Source organism: Strix aluco, chromosome 3, assembly GCF_031877795.1.
Source record: "Strix aluco isolate bStrAlu1 chromosome 3, bStrAlu1.hap1, whole genome shotgun sequence".
NCBI lineage: Eukaryota > Metazoa > Chordata > Aves > Strigiformes > Strigidae > Strix > Strix aluco.
Genome location: NC_133933.1, coordinates 56,781,524 through 56,803,097, shown reverse-complemented (window position 1 = coordinate 56,803,097; position 21,574 = coordinate 56,781,524). Strand labels below are relative to the sequence as shown.

Below are 21,574 nucleotides of genomic sequence, written 5' to 3'. Positions count from 1 at the left end.
AAGAGCCGTTATCTTAAAACTCAGGCCCTCAGTATTGCAAGCTGAGGAGGAGAGGACTAGCCTAAGAGGAGTCTCTCCAAGCAGAAAAGACCCCAGCCAGGAGCTTCTGCCTGTTGTACAGCTGTTGGGCACCGGAAAGGATACAGCAGCACAAACCAGCTGTATTAAACTCTGAAAACCTGCCTGGCAGAGACATATTTCTGTCAGTTTACTGGCAGGACCAGCAGCACTTGCAAATACCTTTTCAGCTATTTTGTCTACCACTTCTTTTGGTTCATTTCTGTTCTTTTCCTCATTTTTGTGCGCATTGTTCCCCATGTTTTCGTTCTGGTAGCTATTCAACGGCCTTTAATGCTGATGAAAATCCTTCATTCGTGTACCTTAACCCCATCAGCTAAAATAATAGGTATGGTTAGTGAAAATGAGTTCAAAGACCAGTTAAAAATTGGTTCTCCAGAAAGGTCAGTGAGGAGAACCCTTCCCTCAGAGGCACTCCGCACCCAAGACAAACATTAGGTAAGATTTGAATTTTATGGAAATCATCTCTGCTACCACAAAACCCTCTTTTGGTTTTTGTCTTTTTAAATAAACATGTATATTCTAAGATCTTACAGATTTACCAGACTGTAAAAACATATCACAAAAATTCAGTGGGGGCTAGGTCTGAACAATCTTGTTGAAAAATAAATTACCTTATCTTGGAAATTGCCAGGAAATCCACCTGGAGACAACCACACTGGCAACCTCAGCCCGCTGCAAGTAGAGCAGTGTGTGTCCATCCCCCTGCTTCCTGATGGACCCTAGAAAACCACATCAATTCAGCTTCACCCTTCCAGCAGTACTCTGCAAATCTGAGCAGTGAAAATAACTGCTTTATCAATAGATATGACAAAAGGTGAATTGTCCAAAATCAACAAGAGGTTTGGAAATGAGATTTCCCCCCAAATGCTGAAAATATATACAACAAGATTTAGGCAGTTTCTAATTTTAAAGAGGAATATGTTGTATTTATTGGTGATCAATAAAATGTCATTTTTTGTTAGTATGTGCCAACTGCCTTCAGGATTATTATATGTCATAATATAGGCATTGACAGCCAGACACGAACATGTGAATATTACAGGTTTTAGCATTTCTGTATGTATTGTATCTATATATTGTATACTGCAATTCACTGATGCTTTTTGGTAAGTGTTCCACAAAAGTCAATCAATTATATGATGCATTTTGTTATTAACTGGTGCAGTTGCTGCATTGCTTTAATTTTGAAAAAAAAAAAAAAAAAATCAAACAAAACACCACAGCCTGCTTATTTAGAAGATACCCTCTAAGCAGAGGAACAACGGGAATGGCTTACCTTGCCTTACAATTATTTTCCTTCAACAAGTTAAGCAAACTGCTAGTCTGAGGGTATAATTTGTTTCTATTTTTTTTCAGCTCTTTAGCCAAGCTTTAATTTTTTACTACTTAAAAAATTAAGTACCACACACTCTTGAGAAAAATCATCTTTATATGAGGTTTTAAGACATGAATGTCCTACAGCAACTAACAGATTTAAGTAGTAAGCTGTCACCACCTGAAAGCTAGAAATTTTTTAACCTTAGTGCAATTAATATTAATTACTGTAACTCCAAATATATTTTACAGCCTTCTAATTCCTTATACTAGGTGAAAAGACGTCTACCATTTTTCTGGCATGAGTTGCTTTCATATTTCAGACCAATTTGAACTGCAACCACGGATTTCCCCATAAGGCTTTTTACCATCTATATTATCAGATAAAGCCATTGTTATAACCTATTATCAGCATTTTAAGCTTCTTAACAAATATTATATTCTACCATGGACAGGATCCAGGATGTACATATACACACGCTATGGATAATCAAGCAGTAAGATACTAAGACCAAATATAAACCACCAGCAACTACAGATCTAGATCACCACCAGGGATTTTTGTAGATGAGAAATTACTTTGGGTGCAAAAAGCTGGTACTTTTTTATACAGATCCTTGTCACTTCCCTTTCATGCATTCAACTAATAACTGCTACTTTTCAGGGAATGAGGGCTGAAGTAATGTTCAAAAACCAACCAGGTATCACCAATGGAATTTACGCTTCCAATGACAACTACTAAGTGGTTTTAATACATTTAAGTGAACCCTATGAAATTAAAATAGCAGTGATACATGGATTAGCATGTCTCTAATACAAGTGACAGCAGCTACTAGAATTTTAATTACATACACTTCTCTTGGACAGTACTACTGCAGATGCTAATACTCATATGCCATTTAAAAATGGTACCACAGAAACTCTTCTACAATCTAGGAATTCATTACAACTGTGTAAATTTGAAAGAAATTCAAGTATGTCCTAGGACTTTGAACCGTGCTTAAAAGCCAGTGCTTTTTCATCTCCTTGCTTACATGCTACCATCAGAAAAGTAGGAGATAGAAAATAACCACCAGAAATTCAGATTCTGAGGAATTCATAACTCACTGCTACTGAGCAATAAAGGTATGCTTAATATAAAGGTAATGTTTTCATTCTCTGCACCTGTTAAGAAGTCAGTTCCCTCAGGTAGGCATTTAAAAACAATAGGAGTTATAACTAGTTTAAGAAGCTGAATTACTAACTCCTTAAAAATTTGTAGTTTAGTTTGTGTATTTACCTTTCGGATACTTCTAGCTTTTTGGGGGGGTTTTGTTTGGTTTGGGGTTTTTTTAATCTTTATAAAAGCCAGGTTCCAACTCTAAGGTTTACTTTTGTTAACCTTTTTTTTTTTTTCTCTTATCTGCCAATAAGGACAAAACCTGTAGAATAAACACTATAAAGGCTGGCCCGAAATTAGTATGATAGTACACACCTGTAACTTCAGGTTTTTGGCATAAGCTGTATAAGATAGGATTGACACAGGAACAGATTCAATAAAAAAAAAAGCAAGTACTGTAGATACACTGCATACAAATAAGCCATGTAAACCAATGCAGAACCATGAGGAAATTACATTATTAAAAGTCTTTATTTAGGTTTGGTCAGTACAGGTAAGATAATATTGGAGTCACAGAGCAATATGCATAAACAGGATACAACAGTTCTTAAAAACTGAGTAACTATGCACACAATTCATAAACATTCGGTCACCTAAGGAGAAAAATGCACAGATGTATGGTGGGAAAAACTGTAATTAACACTGAAACTACTACAGGACTCCTTCAGTAAGTCCATCTTTTAGTGATAAAACTACTGTACTGGGCAAACTTGGCAGTCATAAACCCACAGCTATTATGACAAATCTTGAAGGTGGTGTAAGTATAACAGTATGAGTAAGAATGCCCTTACACAGCACAGGTTCTAGATATACACAGATTTGTACAGACATCATTTATGTTATACTTTATGGAAATAATTTCCATTTCAACTTCACATTAACTCATATAAAAATAACTTGAGCTACACAAACGTCCTTTTAGCAACATTCAACGTAATTAACTGTTAAAATTTCCAAAGTGGCAGAGGTATTGAAGCAAAAAGAAACCCACAAAAAGGCAAAATTGTGACAAGTATGCACTATTTTAAACGGCTTCTGGACAGTATCCTCTCCCAATTTAAATGACACTGTATAAAAATGTTGCAGAAAAATGTTACAAAACTGAACCCTGCACATTTACACTGGAGTCCAAACCATTCTGGACATGACGAGAACCCACAGTTCTGTTACCTTTCATGCTCACTGTTTTCTCCTCTTGAGGATCATGATTGGAGTCTGTGTCATTTGAGTGGTGAGTGAGAGAGTTTTCACTGCCAGTGGGAGAGTCTACACTTTCATACCCAGTACTGAGTTGGTTTATGTAGCTACCGCTTCCTCTACCAGTTCTATCTTCAGAGTGGTTGGACAGCTTATTACCATTCCCTGGAGAAGCTGGGAAGTCATCTTCCGTGCCGCTACCCTCCCTATAAAATCCAGGCCCAGACGTCCGCTGATGGGAGGAGCTACCATTGCTTGGTCCGTTTGCCAGACGGCTGCAGTCTTTACCCACAGCCTCTCCCTGGTCTGTAGGCTCAGAAGATGGAGTCCTGCTGGTACCCGGGTTGGAGGCCTGGGACTGCTGCTGCTGGTACTGCGCCAACTGCTGGCGAGTCTCCTTCAACTGCTGCTGAAGAACTAGAATGGTACTCTGCATACCCTCTACCTCCTCATCAAGCTGGATGATGAAGTCATTCAATTCTATATAAAGAAAACACATTTGTTGCAAACACTTAATAGCCCATATATAGCTTTAATCTCAGACAAAAAAATTTAAAATCCTGTTAACATTTTATGCTGAAATTTTCAAGACACTGTTTTTCAGCCCTCAGCTGTGCACTGGTTTTGTTACTCTGCCTCTGAAGGAGGAAATGCTTAACTATCATCTACATACTTTTTATACTGCTACTCAGAATACATGGGAAGAAATTAATTTCTGGGCAAGAAAGGAGGATATCTGGAAAACTGATCAATTTCAACAATTAGTATTCTGCAAGTAGACCCTTGTGTATCTACTTTTACTCAAGTATAAAACCTTAGCAGAAATACTGTAAAAGTGATCATGAACCACATCTGTATATAAGACAGATTTGAATAATTACAAAAGACTATTCAGTGACAAAAAAATATTTTAGACATTTCAAAGAAGTTTCACCACTTACTGGTTTTAATCCTTTAAATCCTGCATAACAGGACACTAAAAGGCTTTCTTACCAACAAAGCTGTTAACTAATTCCACAGGGTGTTTCAGTACTTCTATGTACCAAGAAAAACAATTTTACAATACGGATTGCATTTTGGAACAAAACAAATTTGATCTGAAAACAGTAGAAGAAACACTGACTCCCTCAGTCTTCAATTCAACTGCACCATTGATATGACAGAGAAAAAGTGCATACTGCTTATTATTGTAAAAATTTGCAAAGTTACAAGTGTTCTTGCTGCTACAGAAAAAAATTAGGAAAACTGCTATTGCAGGATTATCGTCACCTTTGTTCATATGGGGAAGAAGCAATAGGGGCTAACGAACACATCTCGGTTCTGGAGCTTACTTTACTGTACTACATTCAAGAGCAGAAATCTTTAAAGAATATCCACACTTGCTGCACTTCTGAACTTGATAAATTTAGACAAAGTGCATTATCTAAATAGTAGTTAAGAAGCAAAAGGGTAACTATTCCAACAACGTATTACAGAAAGAATCACTTACTTTAAGAATTCTAGTTATAATACATCATTTTATACTGCTACTTTCTCAAAAATATGATCCTATGGGCAGGGGAAAGATCTATCCTTAAAAATACAGGAGATGTCAGACTTCGATAATGCCAAATCAAATCTACACTATCTTACAGACTTCAGCTGTAAAATAAAAACATACCCAGGTTTATGTGATGTCTAACTAGCTCATGTCCCAAGACTTACTGTAATAATCAGATAACCTACTCTGTATGATTGTACCAAAAACCCACTGATTCTATGCAGAACTCTCAACTGAAGATTTTTTTAAACTTGCATTTTCCCCTCCATTTAAATTATGCAAGAGGTCAGAGTTTATTATCAATTTCAATTTAGGTTTAACAATGTTGTAAAATCTGGACTGTGAAAACAATAATGAGGTATTTTAGTTCATCTGAGTTACCTAAATGCAAAAAAACCCACCACCCCATTTTTTTTATTCTTAGGCAGTTAAAATGTTGCTGATTTTTTAAAATTAATTTCAAAATGAGTCAGTTAACAAGCAGCATTGTGTTCTCAGTGCATGCTTAGCTTCATGCAACGTTAACATCTTTCATCTTACCACTTCACCAGTAATATGTGCAGTCTAAACATTCCCTATTAAATACAGCAAGACCTACAGCACAAAATCCAGCAATTTCAAATTCAAACGCTGCATTACTGGAGCTGCAAATCCCACCAGTCCCCCAAAGTTAAGTGTTTGTTTGGTTTTTTTTAATCAAGACTACCAGTGAAGACTTACAATTGTCATATTTTACTTGATATTGCCCTTTCATTCTGGCAAAAGTGGTTTTAGAGCACGTGTATCATCAGGAAATTAAAACTAGCAGAAGTGCAAGGCAACTTCCATTTTCTTAAAAAAATCCCTTACCATCCTGACTGCTTTTAAGTTCCTCACTATATTTCTTCTGTAAAGCCAACTCTGCCTCAAGCTGTGCAATACGTCCTTGGGACAGCTGCCTTCCAAGCTCTTGATTCTCCTGGAGAAGCATTCGACACTTCGCCATTAACTTTTTGCCTGTTTGGCTGCAAAGGAAAGAGCCATCTATCACAAAATGAATATAAAACCTTCAGTAATCTTCCTCAATCACAATTACAGACAGAAAGGAGATGCAATTTCTGCATGTCACAATTCAAGAAACATTATGCCTCAACATAATTGTCATAGCAGAAAGTCTCCCTATAGTTACCACGTGCTGTTCCAATGCCAGCTGATCTTCTGCCGCTGTCCCATAAAGTGGAAGGCAAGTTTTATTACTGCAAATATGAATAAGCATATTCTTTTTTTTGATACCAACATCTGGATTATCAGTATGCACAATCTTGCATGTATTAATTCTCAAAAGAGATAAATATTTGATTAAAGATGTGCCTTATAAGTCAAAAGATCAAGTACTGCATGAAAATTACATGTATAAACAGAATTATAAACAAAAACCTTCATTTATTGTACTAGTAAAATTTAATAATTAAATTTCAGTAAAGAGAAGAAAGTTGCTTGGGATGAAGTATTAAATCCCATGTTCATTTTCCATAATGACACCCATTCTTCTTTAAGAGGCTCAGACATTCTTTTGAATGCTGTCCAAGTACTCTTGTTTAAAAAATTAGATGTCTATTTTTCAACTCAATTTATATATTTGACAGTAACGTACACAGTCTGTTTCATGATTTCTATGGTCAGCTTTTCCTAAGCGCATCTTGCATAGTGAGGAGAAAGTAAAATGTCATTAAAAATTGGCAGGAAATTAAGGAAGGAGTATGTTATTAATCTACTTCCTTTAGAATGACAGACTTCCAGTCATGAGTAATGATCATTAAGATCTCCAGTTTCTACAAGAAATTGGAAACAGGCAGGAAAAAAATTTTGCACTGTCAAGATTTTCTTTACTAAATGGAAAACATCACACATCTTTAACCTTCACGATAAAAATTGCATTGTAAAGCATTATAGGAAGTACTATGCAAATTAATATATAGGCAATACAGCTGACTCCGTAAGAGAAAAATTCAAGTCCTTTAAGACTCTTGGTCTGCCAAAGGATAGCAACCACAAACACTTCTCCTTTTAATAGGCTCAGCAACATAATGAAGCTGTCCTCTTTTCTACAGAGTGTAAGCTCTGCCAAAAGAAAAAAAAAAAAAAACCCACCCAAACTTGAACAGGTTTATTGTGAATTCAATGGCAGGACTTGCATTACTTTTCAAGACCAAGAAGGTCATTTAATTTTTTTGTTTGCTTTTAAACAAGTGACAAAGATTGAAAGATTTTGAGGATTAAAAAAGTAGAACAGGAAATTTCTGCTACAATTCACAGCCACGGTTCTCTCCTGCAACCAAAATACCCAACCAAAAGAATTTAAAATAATAATTTCCTTATCAACTACCTTTTAAGCATTCAAGCCTTAGACAACTTTTAAGTTCTGGCAACTCTGCCCCATTTAACATTTTCCGACTGACTCTCCCAAATCTTTCAGATGGGCTGCTCCAGAAGGAATCTGGCTGTGTAAAGTCCTGGAAGCCTGCAACTCTGCTAAAGGCAGCAACCTGTTTTCTTTCTTGATGTGATGTCCAATGCCAGGTCCTTGAAGTTTAAATTGTGCTGACCTAATACAGTCCAAGTCGCACACTTAAGATGCAAGTTTCCTTAGAGATGTTCATTCTGTGTAAAGCAGGACCACTTTGGAGATAACCAATGTGACATATCCCAAAAGTTATTAGGCAGACATGCAGTGATTTTTAGCCATTTGCAAATTCCTGTTACTGTATTCATCATCACTACAAGTTGAAGAAGTTCACGGTGCTTAAGTCATTTAATGCTTTTCTCTTCACAAAACAACATCAACTGTAGAATTAGCAAGTACCAGTCACCTTGGAATTGGGACAATTTTAGAATCCCATTAATTTCTTCATGTTAACTCCTGCCAAAATGTAAAATATTTATTACCTGTATAGAAATTTGCATATTTACCTATAATGCTATTTCTTCCCATCAAAATTTTTCCAGATGTTCTGAACTAGTATGGCACCAAGTAACCTCCCCTTGCAATTTACAAAAACGACAAACACATGCAAGAATATAAAATCCAGTAACTATTAAAATAACTCCTATTAGCTGTAAAACTAAGTTTGGCATTGTTTTCACAAATCCTCTTGAACATACACGCAACAAAACCTGGAAGAATATAAGCGGTTAAATTTCACAAGACTAGTGTTTGTTTTACTAGGTTTACTGCAAATGACATTTCTACTAATTTTTAATCCAAGTGCATACTCTATGTTTAATGATGGTCAAAATGGCTTAGCGCAGCCATTCCTTTGAATACGCCCTCCCTCCAGACATCAGCAATGACTGTGCTCTACACCTGTATCTATGGTTAAGGCCCAGAACTAACAGTGCTCAGGGTTGCAGCTAACATGTTACCCTAAGAACACCAGTCAGGGATCTGAATAGGAGCATCATCTCTTTCACAAATTAGGTCAGATGCCATGAAATAAGAGTAGTTGCATAAAAGTATGGACAATTAAACCAATTAAAAGGGTGTCGAGGGAGAGGCAGGATGCAAAGAGAATGAAAAATCCTAATAAATACTTTACATGAGTCATCATTTCTTTACCCTTCCAGAAATAAAAATCAGAAAAACCTTAATTCAGTTAATGAAGACAGCCTCAATTATTTACCAGGAAATAACTCTAATTTTCTGTATTCCAGCTACTGCATATATGAATTATGCAGACTCACACCACTGACTTAAAATTATATTATGCATATTAGGGTATGTTGTAGCTACAGAAATAACAATTTTCTTTTGATACTTTTGCTTGAAAGTGGTAAGTTACTTGTCTCTCCTCAGTTGTACACACACATTTAGAGCCTGAGGACTTCAGAAAACAACCAACCTGTAGCTAAATGTATTAAATAATTTTCTGAACTCAAGTTAAACAATCAAATCTGCACGGCATGCCTCTAAATCGCACATTATAGCGAGCTTTACAAATGGCTTATAACACATTAACAATTTATTAATGCAAGTCTTACCTCTGTTTTGATGCTAGATCATTAAAATCTTAGATACTGCTATAGCAAAATCATTCCAGATGTATCACTTTTAAAAAGGTAAAGTTTTTCTGTAGGTTTTTCTTTTGCTGTTAAGTCATTACTCATGCAAAAAAATAAACCTGCGTAAGTACGCTACTCTTCAATCCCACATTCATCATCTGAAGCACAAACAGTTAAGATACTTCCGAGTTAAAAATACGTAATGCCATCTTAATAAAAGTCATCAAAACAATCAGAATACATCACCTTCCGTGACAGCTGGATGTCTTTTTTTAATTTAAAACTGAATTTTCTAGGATCAGACTGAGTCATAAAACGTTGCCCAACTGTTTTGAAAATCAAAACCTCAGATTACTAAGTATAACTCAATTCACTAAGGAAAAAAACAAACACACAAATGCTATACCAAATCTGCATTTCACTTTACACACCTCAGACATGCACTCCCAACTGTCCCGGATTGCTACTCTTACAAGTAACTTGGGACAACAGAACAGAGGCATCAATAGAGTAGCAAAGGCTCCTTCACTGATTCCACCAAGGAAAATGCATGCATTTAAGGTTTTTTGGTTTGTTAAAATACTGACTTTGTTTTCAGAGAACGAGACAATGCAGAAATAACAACCTGATCAATTCTCGTTCATCCCAGGAGTTTCACAATACAACAGTATAACCAGTAGTGTTCCTTGAACTATATATTACAACTATTTCAAGGCACATTTTATATAGAAGTGCAATACAAAAAAAACAGGTGTACAAATGAATAAAAACACCCCACCAACACTGAAGACAGTTGCCATTGTGTGCCTTCTGTATTGAGCATGAGATCAGTTCTTAGTATAGAAGATTGAAAAATTCTCATTTCTGCATGAAAACATGCAGTGAAATACTTATCACAACTAGTTTTTCTTATACATGCTAGTTGCGATCAAATATATACTGCTTCCAACAATTTTAAACCTGCGATTGGATAGAACGTACATTTTCGTACAGTCCTAATTTTGAGGCGTCCACGGTATCACCAACCATCCAGAAAACAGTTCATTATTTAGCAACAGTGACTTAAGGCTCCGTCAAGTGCTAGAGAGCCCAAAGGCTAAACAGTCAAATGTGTACACTACCACTGTTGTGATATCAAATAGCACCTCTCGTGGCTATTCAAAACTGGTTAGCAAGTAAACTCTTTAACGCAAAATTCACCTCATTGAGTTTTGACCCAGCAGTTCAGTGAACAAGCAGGAAGTCCACAGTCTTATTGGCAAAACTGACTTACAGTGTCTCTAAGTCACTAGGCTCAAGGTTAAGAGCGAAGCATATTCCACTTCTACATTTTACGGGAATTTTACATGTTCAATTCATGATTTATAATCTCTAGGTTCTCTCTCCTCCAAACTGTCTGTAGACACAGTGTGCCACAGACTTAAGACTTCTGTTTCTCCCTCTATTTTCTTCAAATAGAACAATTTTGCAAATGTCTACATGTTCTAGAAAAGATTTTTTTTCGAAGATGGCCATTTCTTCAGAATAGTCCGACGCCGTCAGGCCTCTGAAGCAAAGGGGGAGAAAAAAAGCTGAAACACAAGGTTCATCTGGTAAGTTTTACATTAAGCATTACAAGCTGGACAGTATAAGAATGTGGCTTTTGCCTCAAAACGTCTGAGTCTTGGTGTGGAAACGAGTACTTGGCTGTCCCACCATAGCATTCTCGTAGTGGGACTGTCAGGGAAGTCTTGACTGGGGAGTATTTGTTTTGTTTACCTATCAGGCGTAAATTTCCAGGCACTCAGTTCATTTTGGGCTTGTTCCAGTTTGTCTTTAGTCTGTTCCAGTTCACCTTTCATTTTTAGGAAAAACAAGTTGATGGCTGGGTCCACCATTGTTGATCGCAGTTGGGCAACACTAGGCTGCTGGACTTGCTTGAGGTACTGAATCTGATTCTGCATAAAATAAGAAAGACGACTGTTATTCATACAACATTAAATAAAACTTTAAAGTCATTTAAATACAAATAAAAATAGCTATTCCAAAGATAACATCAAAGAAACCTGCCTTCTTTCATCACTATAACCTGAAAAGGGCAGGATGAAAATCACTTTTGCCCACCTGCACCTTATCAATGTGCATATTTACTTAAACCCCCATCCCACCATCTGCAATGCTTAAACTTTCAATGCTGATTTTTTTTTTTCTTCCTCCTCTCTGCTTCAAATTGCCAAAGCAGTGGATTAGAGAATTAGAATGCTCCCTTTCTTTTGTATCTGCCTGCACTTTTTTTTGGGGAAAAAAGCATATACAAAGAGTTATCTGCTTAAAACAGATAGCTAATTTCCATGGACTTTCAGTGAAAGTTATTATGGAACATTACAGCTAATGTTGATGAGTAGTATTTTTAAGCAACTAGTAAAAAGGTTTTTACAAACTTCAAGGTTTTTTGCAGATGTGATAGTCATTTATGATGCAAGTTTGTATATTTATTTTTTTAAACAAAATAACTTAGAAATATTAACATCAATTAAACATATTTGGTTGGATTTGATTCTCTTGCAATAACCACAACCTGAAAGATTTACAATTTTATAATGTAGAAGACTTAAAATACAGTCAAAATTTCAGGAGTAACTGTGAGAGGATTTCTTTTAAATATAGCACTCATTAATCAAAACTCCTATGTATTTAAAGAAGATTAACTGCTTCCAAAGTTTCTTATGTTTTAATCCCATCACATCAATCTTAAAATGTACTAAACAGTACACGTTTATAATCCAGCTAATCACTAAACACATCAGCCTACGCAGAGTGTTTATTCTTAAATTCAATTTATTATGCTCCCTGTATCACACACATTTCTTCATCAGCAAGAAGTGAACAAAATTACATGAGATTAAAAAAGAAACATTAATTGAAAGTCAGGGGTTTTGCCTCCTGCTGCACACACTTGGTAACAACAAAGCATCACCAGCAAAACAGAGGGAAAGCCTCCCCCTCCACACTTGGCTTTACTTGGGCCAAGCAGCACAGTCAAAAGCACTGTCAATTTAACCATCTTCCCATATACAGAGTTAGTCTGTTGCAGGGTCTTTACACAGCAATGGCGAAGAGAAAGAGTAACTACAAACATTCTATTTACCTTAATGTACAGTAGTGACCTCAGTCACTTCTTGACTGAGGAACGTATGTTTTAATTTATCTATTGTTAAGTAGCAACAACTCTTGGATTTTATTTCAAATAAGTGATTTCAAAGGTATTGAAATAACTGAAATATTTTCATTGACTTCACATTAATCTGATATTATCAAAATAATAATTTAGCTACTTAACAGCTTAAATCAAAAAGCTACTTAAAAAAATTGAGATGACCATCATACTTTAAACTTTTATGTCTCCAGAAAGAATTATCAAGGGGATAAAGCACTGTGTAAGAATATTTTCAAGAAATAAAGCACTCAAGAACCCACCTACAAACATTACTTAGAAACAGGAAGTTTAAGTTAAGATTATCCTAACATTTCTTGGATGGCATTTTACCCCCACGGGTCCTTTGACTCACTGAATGCACAAAATGTTGCTCACTGCATAGAGATCTATTTATTATTACTGATACAACTTTTCTATCCACTCAACTTTCTGACACTTGCACTACTGAAGTATTTCAAGAACCTGACAATTCTGTGAGGGCTAGCACTAGTAGAAGGTGAAACAGCTAGTTTAACAGATGTCTGCACACAAACAGACACTCCAGCTGGCACCGTATTCCAGGAATGTAATTATGCTACAGCAAGATGGTTCCCAGCCTATTTGTAGACAGGCATCATTGAGGGAAAAAAAAAAGATCATGTTCCTTGTCTTACCTAGGCCCAGCTCCCTCCCCTTCTACTGCCATCTTAAGAACTGTAACAGATTCCTCGGGTGAATAGTTCAAGGAATTGCTGCCACCTGCTCCTCACTCATGCCAGACATGCACTAGAACACTCCGAAGGACCCGGCTGATTCTGTCCAATGCCAGTTATTTAACAGTCTCATTTGGGTATCTCTAGCTCAGGCTCCTAGACCAAGCAGAAAGCACTTGCATAGGCTCCATATAACACCTCAACTGTCATTCCTAAAACAGTAGCATAGAAAGAACTTACTTAAGCTGAACAACCCTTCCTCATTCCCTCCTCAAAATTTAAGACTATTTATTCCTCCATTTTTTCTAACTCAAATGTTTTCCACCACTCTACAATTGCTTTCTCCAGTTGTAACTCCAGAGTTCTCAACTGTCAGGCTTTTCATCCACTCGGAGCAAGTAAACTACCCCCAATATGACCCACTGCCAAAGCAAGCCCATACTTCTTAACCCTTCTGCCTACTTCCTTAGTCCATTCTTCTTCCTGCTTAGCCAGTTCAAGCCTCCCATTCTTGCTCCCTCTAACCACTCTCTGGTACATGTCTCCTCCCGTTGATATTCCAAGGGTAAGGGCAGAAGAGTTTGCCTGCAATCAGGACCAACTTCAGGCTAGAGCTAAGCATACAGAACAGTCATGTCCAATGCCAGACCCCAGGACATGCCCACTCCCAACACCTGAAATGCCTACTGGTTGTTCATATTCCCAAACACAAAAGCACACACTACCTGATATTTCTCAAAAACCTATCAGATGGACAAACAGGGATGAATTTTCAGAGCAAAAACCTTGGTATCGGCTCTCTGCTCTAACCCAAGGCAGAAGAACACTGAAAGTAGTCTAGAGGACATCAGGTTGTGTGGAGTTTTGTTTGGGTGGGTTTTTTTTTTTTTTTAAAGACAGACAGTAAGATTTTCAACCCCTCTACTTTTCCCATATTCTTGGAAACAGCTGAATCCTTTTAGCTGAAGTTGTCCAAAGATATCCACAAAGAACAGACCCTCTGACATGAAGAATTCAACAAGAGAGCACAGGTGCTTAACAGAAAATGTAAGCAATTAAGTACAACTATATATCCTTCTCTTAAGGAAGGAGTAGGAGGGAAGAAACTACATAATGAAGAAGAGAAGAAACAACAGAGCTGGAACCTAAACCACAAGTAGGTTATTAAAAGTAATGACTATTTAGGTACTACAGTCCAACTGCACCCACAGGAAGCTTCCACTCACTGTTATCTGTTCCACAGAAAACCTGAGTAGCAAATTTTTCCAAATGCCTGTCTGCTTGTTGACCTCCACTAGCTTGGGAGGGGGTTAAGGCCTTTCCCCGAAGTAGCAGTAACACACATCATCACCACCTCTGCCAGAAATAAAGCTTTATGTAGAAACAGTAGTCAATACCTTTACCTGCACTTCCTTAACAGAACCTAAGAGTTCCTTACAACCCCCTAAAAGAGGTTGCCGCTGTCAGGGGGAAGGCTGCTCAAAGGCTGCTGCTGACAATAGGACACATGAGGTATTAAAACACCTAAACTTCAATGTAGCCCTGTAGTTAGCCAACCTAAACTATCCAGAGTAAGTTTGCAACATCAGTCAGACTCTCAGGAAGCTCAAAAGAAACCCATATCTACTGCTTCTAGACATGGCACAGAGCACAAGAGAGAATGGAGCTATGCACTCGACCATCACCTTGTTTCTTCTAAGAGTACCGAAACAGAATCAGGACAATGATTCTGCTACTGCTACTCTGACATGCACACCTACACTTTCAAGACAATGACAGGTGACTTCGTAAGCTGAATTAGGTTTTGGTGTGTTTTATATTTTTAGAAGGGTACAAATTAAAATTAAGCACCTAAGACAGAGTCTGTCACACCTTATTTTAAAACAGAGCTAGTGTATTAACTAGCAAGATGTTTTACAAATCAGTAATCAGAAAACTCACATTTTTGATAACTACTGCTATTTGAATATGGCATTTTTAAGTTTTTATCAATTTAAATTTGAATGTGACCTGACTGTGATAAGTTTGTAAGTATAAAACATGTCTCAAAAATGAAGAGTAATATGAACAATAAGTATACAGTAAATATTCATCTGCAGTTTTCAAGAAACTCAACACCACAGATGCTCAGTCTTTCTAATTAAGATGTGACAGGAAACATTAAAGGCTTACATATAAATAACTGTCACCGGTATATTTTACATGTAAACATGTATTATAAAAAATGGTTAACTACACTAAAAATAAAATTCTTTTATGGATTAAAAATTAGACATGTCAAATAACACATGGTGAATAGCTGTTAATCGTTTATGAAGTGATTTAGCAACCTACAGCTTAGCTTCAAATCTCATCCAACATGATTTATTTTGCTACTGTTACTTTACTGGAAAAAATACTATCTAATAACACAAAGCCAAGTAGTCCTCTAGAGCTTCTTGAAACTACATGCATTTAAACTTTTTGCATTTTAAGGTGCCAATGTCTCCATTATAGCTTTTACCCCCCTTTCTTCAAGGACCCATCTTCCTACTGCCATGCACTATGAAGGAGATTACAACCTTGATGCTATTCATGTGTCAATACCTGGAAAAATATAAGCCACTTTGGTATGCGTTTGGGTTTTGTTTCTTGTGGTGGGTTGGGGGGCATGTGTGTCCTTTAAGTACACTGAAATTAGTAAAAGCTCTTCAAAGGTTCTTCTAAACAGATGTTTATAGCTGTGATGCATAGGCTTTTCTAGAACATCTATAACAAATTGCAGCCAAAAATCCTACAGACTTCATGATCTTGTCAAAATTTATAGTCTTACATACTCAAAATTTTTGTCTAACTCATTCTTTTAGAAATAGAGAGGAAGAAAGGTAAAAATAGTACACACAAATTTGGTTTTGGTGAAAAACCTTGCCTTTATTTTTATTTTTTTTGTATTTATTGTTTCAGCTATATGCTCAGAAGTTCAAAAGAAAAAACCTCTTATTACTGCTGCTCCTCACAGCAGAATTTATCAGTAAAACTAACAAGAGAAGCAGGATCAACATAGTAGTCTTACTACTAGGAAGTGTTGCGGTATAGTACCAGAACAGATCTTCATTAGCATCCTGTGCTGCATTACGAGGAGTGCTGCCAACAGGTCGAGGGAGGTGATCCTTTCTCTCCACTCGGCACTGGTGAGACATCTGGATTACTGGGTCCAGTTCTGGGCTCCCCAGTACAAGAGAGACATGGACATTATTAGGCTGAGGCCCACGAAGAGCCATTAAGATGATTAAGGGGTTGGAGCATCTGACATACAAGCAGAGGCTGAGAGCACTAGGGCCGTTCAGCCTGGAGAAGAGAAGGCTCAGGGGGATCTTACCAACATGCATAAAATACCTGATGGGGGGAGTAAAGAAGGCGGAGCCAGGCTCTCCTCAGTGGTGCCCACTGAAAGCACAGAAGGCAATGGGCACAAACTGAAACACAGGAAATTCCACTTAAACACAAGAAAATGCTTTTTGCTGGGACAGTGGTTGAACACTGGCACAAGTCACCCAGAGAGGTTTTGGAGTCTCCATTTTAGGAGATGCTCAAAACCGGACTGTGCACAGCCCTTAGTTATCTGGTCCAACTGACACCGCTCTGAGCAGGCAGGTTGGACTAGACAAACTGCAAGTCCCTTCCAACCTCAGCAATTCTGTGATGCACTTTTTATCACTGCAAAGTAAGCGTTACCCCCTATTTTTTTCTCTTCATACCAGTGCTTACTACGAACTGAGGTAATCTTACGGTCTTAAAAGCAATGAAAATACTGTGTACACACTTAAGTGTCACATTACTATACCTGACAGCTCTGAAAACCTACAGGAAAAAAGAAAGGAAGGCTAAAAGAAAGTAACAGAGGAAAGCTACAATACTAGTTATTAGTTTTGCACAGAGCTTGTATTTTTCATAAGAGAAGCTCTCAGGAATATGTTAATTACCAGTAAATAGCTTTTTACAATCTCCTCTCAGGAACTGCCAAATTAAAGCAGCAGGTGATGACTATGTTAAGAAGGTAATCCAAAAAAGATCAAGTCCAAAAGTGGTAATTTTCAAGAAACCCAAACTAAACTCAGAAGAAAACAAAGTCACAGAAACCCCACAGAAATAAAGGAGAAACAGAAACAGCAACAAAAAAGGTATTTAGTACAAAGAACTTCAGAAACCCCAATAAGCATATCTGCCACATTTCAAAATATCTTTCTCTGAAAAAGTCAGTAGCTCTTTCCCCTACCTAGCCAAAGGGATGCAGCTTACAAATACCTTGTTATCTAAATCCAACATAAGTATCAGCCTAACACCTCCTAAATGAAACCCAGTAAACTTAATCTCATCCTTACATTTCAATTTGTTCCTGCATCCATTGATAGTCAGAAGTAACATTTTTGGTAAATATGCACAGTTGATAAATGCTAGAAGAAAGTAAGCATGGCTCATGTAAGAATCAGCTTGGTTCTGAAACGGAAGTCCTTCCAAGCACAATTGCTGCTGAAAATCAACTGAAATAAATATTAAAAAAAGCAAACTTTAAGAAGTGATCTTTACTAATTCAGTGAAAATTTGAAGTGCCCCGCCATTTCTTTAAGCACAGAAAATGTGATGCTATAGATATATGAAAAACATAGCGCATGGGTACTGGCTCAAAAGCTGATATTCCCGTAATAGTCTGAAAACACTTATCCTCTCTAAATACTTACAGTACACTCTTGCATCTCCTGTTCCTTAGTTGCCAGCCTCATCACCAGAATATTTTCTCTTCGGGCAGACTCTTGCTGTTGCTGTTTCAACTTCTCTTCGGATTCTCTCAATCCCGTCACATCATTAGCTAATACAAGCAATAACACAAAAAGCACGGTTTATAGCACTATCTCATGCATAGTTTTTAAAGACAGCTAAACTAATCTAAAACCAAATTCATAAGCAGCAAGAGTCATAGATAAGCATGACTATAATAAGCATAAATAAGAAAAATCAAAATATTATTAAGTATAAAAAAGCTTGACAACAGTTGGTTTTAAATATACCTTTCTGTTCCTTCCTTAAGACTTCAACTTTTGAAAATGTTTCCATGTTTATATAGAAAATAACTTTTAAATTGCTTACTTAACCAACTACTATTACAACTTGCAGTCTGAAACTCAGGAAGTTGGAACTGCCCTGGTATCTATAAGAAATGTTGAGGCCAGGGTGGGGGAAGAGGGAAGTCTACACTTTGGCAAAAAAAAATCTGCAGTCTGTAAAACAGTGCTATTTGTGGTCAATCCTCAAACTGGTCTCAACACTCAAGTAAAAAGCAGGACATTTGAGAACTTCAGAAATGGCAGTTCGGTCACAACTAGAATTCTTCTGATTCATGAACATTTAGATAGTATATATATATATCAAATATGAGAGAAGGCAGCACAGCACATTTCCAAATTACTCAAACAGGAACACATGCAAGCAGTCTGATACAAGAATACACATTCACTCTGCTACTTGTCATGTATAAACTGATGGAAAGTTGGAATAATTAAGATTTTTATTTTTTCTAATTACTTAAGAATGATCAGCTACAAATGTAAACTAAAAACATCACAAATTGCTTCAGGACAATTATTTCTAAGTAATTCTTTGCAAATAATTCAATAATACTGATTACTACAGCCTGTATTAAGAGTTTCCAAAATTGAGAAACTGGGAATGTTAAAGCAACTTATTTATCTATGTTAGAACAGTTTGAGATTAGAATGAAATCAACTGCTTACATTTGCTGTATTTTAGTCTGTCCAAAACTCAAACATTATGGGGTGGCAGTAGAAGAAGGATGTAACAGAGAGAGGACATCCATTTGGACTGACAGAAAAATACCCTTCAAACTCAATGGTACTAAGTCTTTAAGTATTTAGACTGAAAAGGTGAGCAGAAAACAAGCAAGAGCCTATCTCTAGCTGCCACACAATTTTTAAAAGTGACTTAGGATTGGCGATTCAGTCACTTCCAGAATGTATACAGCTTTTCCCATTTGAGAGTTTTTCCCATATTCTCTTTCAAAGGACTGAAATACAGACCAGGTTATAAAGACCACCTAAGACTGCCAATCAAATCGCTATTTTGCCTAATCAAATGAAACATTACTTGTGGACTCATTTTAGACCCTTACCTCTACAAACTATTCCCCCTGTCACATGGTTTACAACCCTGTGACACTACTGAAGGCACAAACATTCATGGAGTATTTTGGTAGGGGATAAGACTTCATTTCTAATGGAAAAGTCCTGAAAATACACCTATTTGTGGGGTTATGTTTTGAGACTTTTTTTCCCCCCTAGCAGTCTGGGTACAGACAGTCCTACAGATGCAAAAATAGAATTTTTAGATGCTGTGTAAGATCTGCAAAGAAAAATAAGGAGCTGAGAAAGTTGGGAAAAGGTGAAAACTTACACTAGAAAAAACAGGGACTTTTTCCCTGACAAATAACTTACATACAGATTATTCTCTCTTATTTAGAGATACTAGACAGCACAGACATTACTTGAACACTCTGCTTTATACAAACATTCAGGTAACTCGTACCATTTTGAAACTTGGCTAACTTACAATTAAGGTCTGTGTACTTGCCCTCCAGAGCTTGCACATATGCTTCATACTGTTTCCACCTATTGCAGAGACAAAGAGAAAAAAGAACTTTCTGAAGTTCAGTTTATTAAATCAAGACATCTCATTCCTAAACTTTCAGAGTATACATTCATACCATAATCAGAAAATGTCAAGAGGAAATTACACAATTGCATAAAGGACAATTCCAGCTTTAAAAAAAGGGGCTTTTAATCACAACAGTAGTTAAATCCACTTTGCATCTCAAAAGGATAAAAAGGTAGCTGTGTGTTACAACACTTAAAATTGACATCATAAAACTTACTGCAATATTTTGGACGAACACTGGGATCAAACATCTATTACTTAGTTATCTGTGTAAAGTACCTAAGATACATCTCATTCTCAAAGCAGAACAAATCAAACAAAATTCTGTAACAGAAGCCATAATACAAAGACAAGATTAAGTCTGTTACCAAGTGAACAAGACAAGCAGAAGTCTGTTACAATACACTAGAACTGGCAGTCTCGGTTAAGTAGTTATACCAGCTCATTCAAATCAAGACCATACACTGATTATATTCACCAACCAGAAGTCAAACAGTTATTAACTCTTTGAAGACGTGTTATTTAAGCACTTCATCCAGAGTCAGAAAACCTCACACTTAAAACCAGCATCACATTTGATACAAGCCATCAAATCAGTAGCAAATAAAGTCTGCAGTAAAGCTTAGCATGACATGCCTTACCAACAAAGTTCACGGGATAGCGTTTTGGAGTTTTTCATTTGTTTGTTTTCAAAGTACTTTGCTCCTAACTGTGTCTTCCTAACGATGGCACAATTCCACATTATGAAACAAAAGAAATTAATCTAATAACTTATCACTACAGAAGTGGAAGGTTTCTGTTCCCTCCTCCCAACTCTCCTTCTCTCTGAAACCTATTTTATGACACACTCATCGTAACTGCTCTATTTTAAATCCCTAACTTACACCACTAACTGAAAGCTATAAAATCTAACGCTAGATCATTTTTGACTGTTCAGTGAATTCAAACAGCTTGCTAAAGGGTCTAAAAAGCATCAGATCTGTAACAGCAAGTGAGATCACATCATCGGGAAAAGCAAAAGTAAGCACAAGATCTCTTCCTTCTGGCAGCAACAAAATTTTTCATCTCTTCAGCTGAACATGAAATCAGCATGAATTAACTCTCAAGCTTTGTAGAAGAAAGCAGTTGTATTCCCACCAACTCCTAAACTTAACTCTCTGCTCTAAAAAGAACATTGTTAGAAACAAAAGTTTCACTGTTTGACCACTAAAAGTTCTGTTAGTTCAGAAGATTTCAATCCCCCCCAAAGTAAAACTGAAATCATCTACTAAATAGCAATCCTGGAAAGAATACCTAATTTTTTTGCACACAAGAACTACATGAAATAAAAGGGTTCGTCTTCAAGTACAGCTGACTTCTAAGTTATATCTCACAGCCCAAAACCAGTAATTCTGTCAAAATCATGACACAAACACACCCACCCCTTACCAATAATAGGAGCTATACAAAGAGCAAGTGAAATGAAGATCTGAAACACAAGTTAGGGAGACATGACAGACCACCACTGGGGAAAAAAAACAACACAACAAAAAAACAAACACATAACACATGGTCACCAAGAACATCAGAGAGAATACCTCTAAGTCACCTCTCAACAACTGCCAGTATTTAGGCAAGAACTGAATACCTGGAAAAAAAATCCCAGAGCACAC

General features: G+C 36.8%; 1 protein-coding gene and 1 long non-coding RNA gene across 3 annotated transcripts in view; one reads left to right on the top strand and one right to left on the bottom strand.

The window, feature by feature from the left end:
* Positions 1 to 202: 202 nt before the first annotated feature.
* LOC141920976 (uncharacterized) lies at positions 203 to 1,218 on the top strand. The gene is made up of 2 exons (XR_012622515.1): positions 203 to 516; positions 713 to 1,218. It is a non-coding gene; the product is annotated as an uncharacterized LOC141920976 (long non-coding RNA).
* A 1,788-nt stretch (positions 1,219 to 3,006) lies between these two features.
* WTAP (WT1 associated protein) overlaps positions 3,007 to 21,574 on the bottom strand; it is a 28,859-nt gene continuing 10,291 nt past the window's right edge. The window contains exons 4-8 of one of the 2 annotated variants that reach the window (XM_074818662.1): positions 19,818 to 19,876; positions 17,936 to 18,063; positions 11,088 to 11,266; positions 6,141 to 6,295; positions 3,007 to 4,231 (exon numbers count right to left, since the gene is read on the bottom strand). In XM_074818662.1, the coding sequence (XP_074674763.1) occupies positions 3,648 to 4,231; positions 6,141 to 6,295; positions 11,088 to 11,266; positions 17,936 to 18,063; positions 19,818 to 19,876 (1,105 nt within the window). In that variant the 3' untranslated portion in view covers positions 3,007 to 3,647. Of the gene's footprint in view, positions 4,232 to 6,140; positions 6,296 to 7,422; positions 10,876 to 11,087; positions 11,267 to 17,935; positions 18,064 to 19,817; positions 19,877 to 21,574 lie in introns of those variants that run through there. The other variant, XM_074818663.1, reaches the window with a different exon arrangement.